This window comes from Vigna radiata, chromosome 4, assembly GCF_000741045.1.
Source record: "Vigna radiata var. radiata cultivar VC1973A chromosome 4, Vradiata_ver6, whole genome shotgun sequence".
Classification (NCBI taxonomy): Eukaryota; Viridiplantae; Streptophyta; class Magnoliopsida; order Fabales; family Fabaceae; genus Vigna; species Vigna radiata.
The window spans coordinates 20,730,572-20,737,957 of NC_028354.1; the positions used below are offsets into that span (position 1 = coordinate 20,730,572).

General features: G+C 28.8%; 1 protein-coding gene across 1 annotated transcript; it reads right to left on the bottom strand.

Annotated features, from left to right (window-relative positions):
• Window positions 1-1,293: 1,293 nt before the first annotated feature.
• LOC106758643 (bidirectional sugar transporter N3-like) lies at window positions 1,294-3,583 on the bottom strand. The gene is made up of 6 exons (XM_014641586.2): window positions 3,313-3,583; window positions 2,708-2,744; window positions 2,342-2,552; window positions 2,058-2,219; window positions 1,854-1,973; window positions 1,294-1,767 (listed from the first exon to the last, which is right to left on the bottom strand). Exons 1-6 carry the CDS (start codon window positions 3,356-3,358, stop codon window positions 1,540-1,542), a joined length of 804 nt encoding a protein of 267 aa, XP_014497072.1. The 5' UTR covers window positions 3,359-3,583; the 3' UTR covers window positions 1,294-1,539.
• Between the last annotated feature and the right edge of the window lie 3,803 nt (window positions 3,584-7,386).

The window sequence follows — 7,386 nt, forward strand, 5'->3', positions numbered from 1 at the left end:
AAGATGGACGTAACTTCGGAGGAGAAAAAAAGGAAAACATTTACTAAGAAGATAGTAGATTTGGCAAGAGATGGAAGAGTTTTTAAAACTGTAATATAGTTGACAATGTAAGGGAAAAGTTGTTTTAACACATTTTACAACTAATTTCAAGAATAATATAGTCACTAAAAAAACCTTTTGTATTTATAATGAAAAAGAATAAAATAGTAAATATAAAATGTGGATACAAATTTATTAGGTATCAAAATGGTGAAATATCAATCCAAAATCATCATGCCATAAATCTCTCCTTACTGAGCTAAAAATAATTTGTCCAACAACTCTCATCCGAAATCTCATTACTATATACTTATACAAAATTGTGGAAATGTAACTGAGAAGAAATTAATCCCAAAATGTATTAAATTTAGATTCTTTAATAATTTATTGACTTTATTTTTAATGTGTCTTTAAAATATATTGATTTTGAAATATTAAAAAAAAAACTGTATTATATTTTAAAATATCAAAACGAGTATAGTTTGAACGCACAGTTTGATTGGTTTGAACTTTTGTCCCATTTGTTTTTAAACTCCTAGGTTAAATTGATTTATTTCATTCATGTATATTTTCCGTTTAAGTAATCCCTCATTTATTGGTTTTTAATTAGTCGAATAGGTGACCAACTTGCTATTTATATACATAAGATGACCGAGAAGAGTAACACAATATATTCATTTGTAAAATATTGGATTTGACTTGCTAAATATTTGATGAAACTTTTATTTAATTAATTAAACAAGTTCAAATTTAGTACTGAATTTATTTCTTTAAGTGATCAGTGAAGTTCAAATTTTACACTCTACATTAACAACATGTAAATATTTATTTATTTAAATTGATCAGATATTATGAAATTTTTTACTTAATTATAAAAATATAATAGTATAGAATGCTTGATATTTCAGTACCACACAGCACAACTTATTTTTCAAGCATGTTGAGCACATATGTATTTAGAAAAATAGTATTTTCACATACATAAATTTTTTATATTTATTTCACATTACACTTTCTTATTTTTTTACTTTTCTTTTTCTTAAAAAAATACAAAAAAAAAATCATTATTTTATGACTATTTTACGTATGTAATATATTTATCTGTAGATTATTATCTGGTACTAAATTATTTATTAAATTTTAAATAGAAAAGGTTGAAACTAACTGGAGAAATAATGTAAGTATAAAAGTGGCAGTGAGTTAAACAAGTATAATTCAAATCTTATTTGTTTTAAAATGAGTCAAACTACAGCTCAAGTTGTCCATAAGACACTTTCAAAGAAATAAACCAAACTTGAGGGACGAAATTTTTACAAACCAAACCTAAAATGTAAGCATCGCTGGCTCTCTCAAACACGCATCATCAGTGAGTTAATATTAGCTAAGCAATAACTAACGTAGCAGTAAGTTTGAAATCGCTATTACATGCAGATAACTACAACTTAATGGAACACAAGTACGTAGATAGTGAAGACATGATCCTCGTACGTAACGAATCATTCAGACCTCGCACTCTTGTTTCTTTTCCTCGTAATGGCTCTTTTTGGCTTCTTCATCTTCCTCCACGGGAAACACCTCTCCAGCTCCCAACGGGCTCGCTACAACAATGTTCTTCAGTGCCTCTTCTGGATTCTTTTCCATTTTATTACTCTTTTTATTTCCTTTTCTGTAAATTCCGTACAGCACCATCTGAAGCAACCCCAGCACAAAACCAAGCACATTCGGGAGCTGCACAGGAAGAAAAAAAAAAACAAAATAGTCAGTCGCTGAATGTTAAAATAATTCATCACTTGTATTTGTACGACAACACTTACAGCGATGCATATGTCCTTCAGAAAGAGACCATAACCAAACCACATTATGGCGCTCAATGTAAGGGTAAATGACAAATTGAAAGGCATAAACTCTACACTCTTCGTGCGAACAACTTGCGCCTGCAACCGTCAGAAAATAAGATATGAACAAAGTGTGCAATAAAATCATTTTTACACATGGATCAACTAAGGAATTCTGCGTACCACAATGCTGAGTGGTGCTGCAAATACACTGACTGAAATGGAAACACAAATCCATCCCAGAACTTGCACACGAAGGGGACCATGCACGACAAAGTTTGTGACTATCAATATCAAAGCAAAGGAGCCCATGTTCATCGCCGAAAATAGCTTGATGGTCAAGTTCTGCAGTTCAAATAAATGAACAATTTTAGTGTTTAAATTGGAGCCGACATGCATGCATATATATGCTTACATATATGCTCAATTATTTTATTAATAAGCAAAGTTTGTCTGTGGTTGAATACCCTAGCATCCCTGGTTGCATAGGTGATGTACAAGACGATGTAGATGATCTCTATGACACATCCGAATGAGTTAATGGTGATTAGGAGAACAGCATTTTTTTTCAGCCATGCATAGTACAACCAAAGCATTGAACTGAATAATGCTACTAAGTAAGGCAATGACTGAAAACTTTCCGTTGATTTCTTCTTGTATATCCGGTAAAATGTTGGCCTGCAATATTCAAACATGTTCAGTTTTAAACCTTTTAAGATTATCGTTAACCTAATATTGTTTAGTCTTTTCTTTTTCTATTTTAACATAAAACCATTAACTAAATGCAATTTGTCACAATGAATTCGTTGATAGACAGATAATGATTTACTTACACTGGAGCCAAGAATACCAAGAACGAAATGACATTACCTGCATGTGCATCAAAAAGACAACCATTAGTCAGCAAACATTTTTCTGATACAATCCAACCACACAGGTAGAAACGGTCTATTCATTAAGCTTCTAAAGAAATATAATAACAAACCACGTAATAAAAAAAATGTTCAGTTAAATATTGAATTTTGACCAATCGCTAAAGCATCAGAATAACCGACAAGCTGGTCGTAAACGAAGAGACGACGCAATTGGTGTGTTTGATAACAACTGGTGTGAGAAGTATCTAATATCATTGTGTTTACTGCATAGTCTGATATTTTACGAAGAAAAAAAAAAAAAAAAAAAAAAAAAAAAAAAAAAAAAAAAAAAAAAAACTCTTGCTAATTATATGTCTCCTTCGTGAGTTGTTTACTTATTTTATATATGAAGTAATTAAAATTTACAAGTCTCATAAGATTAAAAGAATAACTAAAACTCATTATAATAATCAGAAAAAATATAGACAAAAAAATCACATAATATTTTTTAAAAAATTGAAAAAAAAATGTTGGTATGGTGAAGAGTAATAAAAAGAATGGTTGGTAGGTTGATATATACGTACCCAGCATGCCAAATGCAAATGCCAAAGTATGGTGAGTGATAAGCATTTTAGGTTTGTTTTTGAGTTTGGGCGGAGAAAGGGAGAAAGGTTGAGTTGAACTGAATGTGAGGGAGAGAAGGTGGGTGGTGATGGTGAGATGGTGTCACAATACAAGTGTATATATACACAGAGTTGATGAGTAAGAAAGCAGCTAGAAAATAAAATAAAATAAAATATATTTATATATATTACATATATTGTTCCGAGGGCAGGGGAAAATATGCCTTGTGCATTTTTGGTTGGCATCGTAGATTCCATGATTTTAATTTGTGTCTTTCAGTGATTATGTATGATGATCAGTCAATACGCGAAGATAGAAAACGTACGAGAGGACAGAATCAGCATTCTTCCATTCCATTTTCTACATTCCTCGATCAACGTATCCATTCACGTCACTACCATTAATTAAGAGTTCAATCAAACAAAAAGCAAATAATGGTCAAAAGCTACCCAGGAGTTCACTATGCAAATTATACATGCAGTACGATAATCATATTCATTTCTATATTCCAATTATTCAATAATTGACGTCCAAGTGTTTTACTATGTATGTAAAATAGGGCAAAAATAGAAGTTGCTTTAACTGGATTAGGAGATCAGAAGTCAAACACTACCAAATTCATTCCAAGTAATATTCATATTCATCTTCTTTTTCTTTTATTTTTCATCCTATTACTTCCCATAACAATCATTTCTTCACTTTAATATTTTCCAACAAGTGGTTCAAAATCATGTCTGCCAACTTCGTTTCCTTCTCAAAATGGTCGTGAGTTTTAATTGTAGTTTTTTGTGATTTGGATACCGTTTGGTGGGAAATAGACATCTGTCTTGAAGGTGTTAATCAGCATCGTGAGGGAGCACCATGAAAAGTTTACTAAGGTGCTTTGCTTTACAACCTTTAATTAATAATAATGCGAAGAAAAGAAAAGTGATATTATTTATAAATGATAAACGTATTTAATTTTGTGATTTGAACAGTAACACGCGGGCTTTGAACACGTACACATGAGGGTGATGGGTGGACAGAGATACGTCAAAATAGCCTGATGAACCATAAATATTGATCCTGGAATAAAATCGTGGGCTACAGTCAAAGCAGTACTCTGAACCATATATCATGATACTCTTTTGCTGTAAATCAATCATGTTTTCTATTACAAGAATAAAATCTGGGGTTAATAATGCCTGTGTTCTGGGACTGGCTTAAAAACCGTCCACAAAACGTTACAAAAGTCAAGAGAATCTCTCGTCACCTTAATATATATATTTATATATATACATATAGTCATGTACCCTTATGCCTAGTTACACACAATAGGCTCAAAACACTATTACTGAACACCATTTTTGTTGAATAATTTAAGCAGCTAGGTGCAAAAAAAAAAGACAGATGATCCAACAAAAGTAGTTTTGAAGCGAAGCAAATGCTACAGCCATACATGTTTCAACAAATACTTTAGAGTCAATGAACTTTGTAGTTTGGCTTTCTACTGAGTCCCACCATCAGCATAGCATCATTGGACAATTTGACTAGATTGGCTTGTAGCCAAAGGATCCATCTTACAAACTACAAGTACATTTAGTATAGATGTCTCCTTGAATATAATCCACCTGCATGATCTTAGGATGGACAACATATGTCCGAATTTTATAATTATTTTATATATATTTTTAATGGGTATATGAAATTTTTATTCTCATCAAATAATTTTGAGTATACTCATATATTTAAGTTTATATCCATCTTTACACTATTTAAAATATTAATTAAATAATCTTTTTATAAAAAACAAAACTTACGATAAAAAATCGTGACATTAATAAGCATTTAATTTAAAAATATACATGTTTATTTCCAAAATCAAATATCAAACAAAAAAAAGTATACTTAAACAAGAAATTATAATTAGATAAATATCAAAATAAGAACATTATACTAACTGTTAGATTAAAGTAAAATAAATATAAAATAAAATAAAAGTAATGATGTATCTTAAAAATAAATTACGAAATTAAGAATTAAAGAAAAGTCTAAAAATGTTTTCATAATTTAAAATACTAGAATATATATGCCTGCGTGGTTGAATATAATACACCTGCATGCTATTAGTGTATGGAGTACATATGTCCCAATTTGATTATTTTACTTTTATAGTTAATTCTTAAAAAAAATTATATTATTTTTATCATTATTGAAGAATGGGTATACTTACATACATACATATATATATATATATATATATATATATATATATATATATATATATATATATATATATTATATGCCCATTTTATCATTCTAATATTAAATAAATAGTTTTTTATAAAAATAATTATAATAAAGAAGACAGGACATTAATAAGTATTCAATTATAAAATATACATGTTTTTTTATGTCAAATATCAAACCAGAAACTATACTTACATAAATATCAAATAAATACTAAATAAGAGTACCCAATGATAAATCAAATCATTATAAAAAATTAAAAATATAAAGTATGTCTTAAAAATAAATTAAGAAATTAAGGATAAATGAAAAGTTTATATAAATTTTCTAAACTAATAAACTAAAAGTATTTTCATAATTTAAAGTAGGAATAGGTATAAGAATCAAACTAGAATAGATAATCGATAAGGTGGTAAATATGTAAATATTTAGTTTGGCCTAATAATCAATTTAAAAAAATTAAATATTACTAAACCCATGTTTATATTAGTCAATTTAGAAAATTTTCATTAAAATTAGAATAAGTTCATTTTTCATTTCTCAAAATGTTATAACTCAAGCAATTTAACAATGCACTAGTACAAAAATCATATTTTATAACGTACAAAAAATAATTTATGACGTATATAGTTTTATACGTTATAATAGGTCTACATATTTTACGTCTACGTCATAAAATATGTAAACTTATTATAACATACCAAACTATGTACGTCATAGTTCGTTTTTATACATCATAAAATATGATTTTTGTACTAGTGATAGTTATATCGGTAATTTTAAATTCTTTTAACTCAAAATTTATTCATTTACAATTTTGAGCCGAATTGAGATGAATGGCATTACAACGTATTGTTGAGCTGTACACAAGTTCCGTCTAAGCGCAATCGAAAAACAATATTCTTTTATTTACTTTTTTTTTTATACTAATTTGATTATGATATTTCACTTCTGTAAATCTGAAAATGATCCATAATTAAAAGATGACGACTGACACTATCTATTTCACCTGGATCAATATTATGATCAATTTTTTTAAAAATGGGTAAACTAAAATAAATATAAGCAGTAATTTAAAATAACACAGAAGAAAAATAAAAGATAACAGACCTTATTGTTATTGAACAAATTCTTGAAATTTAGAAAGATTATACATCACAATTATAACAATAATTTGTAACTAAGTTTATTGTTGGACGTCAAACGAACTTCGTGACCTTTTCCGCATGAACATACAATTTTTATACGATCATCACTCGTCTGAACATTTACAATGTCATTATGTGTTGCCCCGGAATTAGCTTTTATTGGTTTGAAATTAACTTGTTTTATTTTTTTTATTGTAGGACATGACGAATGTTATAGGGGCAGCACATGATGGCATTGTAAATGTTCAGATGAGTAAAGAATCCCTCGCCGGCGATTCTTCGCAACCAATGCCAACTCAAGAAGATCCCAAGAAAAATCACTCTATCAACGTTAACCCTAAGAATAGCAGCTCATGTTCTTTCTCACCGGAGCCCTCCACTAGCAAATCAGATCCTATGAGCACCGACGAAATCGAAGCTCCCATTTCAACGGTATGGTGGGTTGGGAAACAAAAGGGGTTTGATTGGTTTGAATTTAACTTGTTTTATTTTTTTATTATACACCAGTACAAAAATCATATTTTATGACTTACAAAAATGACTTATGACGTACATAGTTTTATACATTATAATAGGTCTACATATTTTTTATGACTTACAAAAATATATATATATATATATATATATATATATATATATATATATATATATATATAT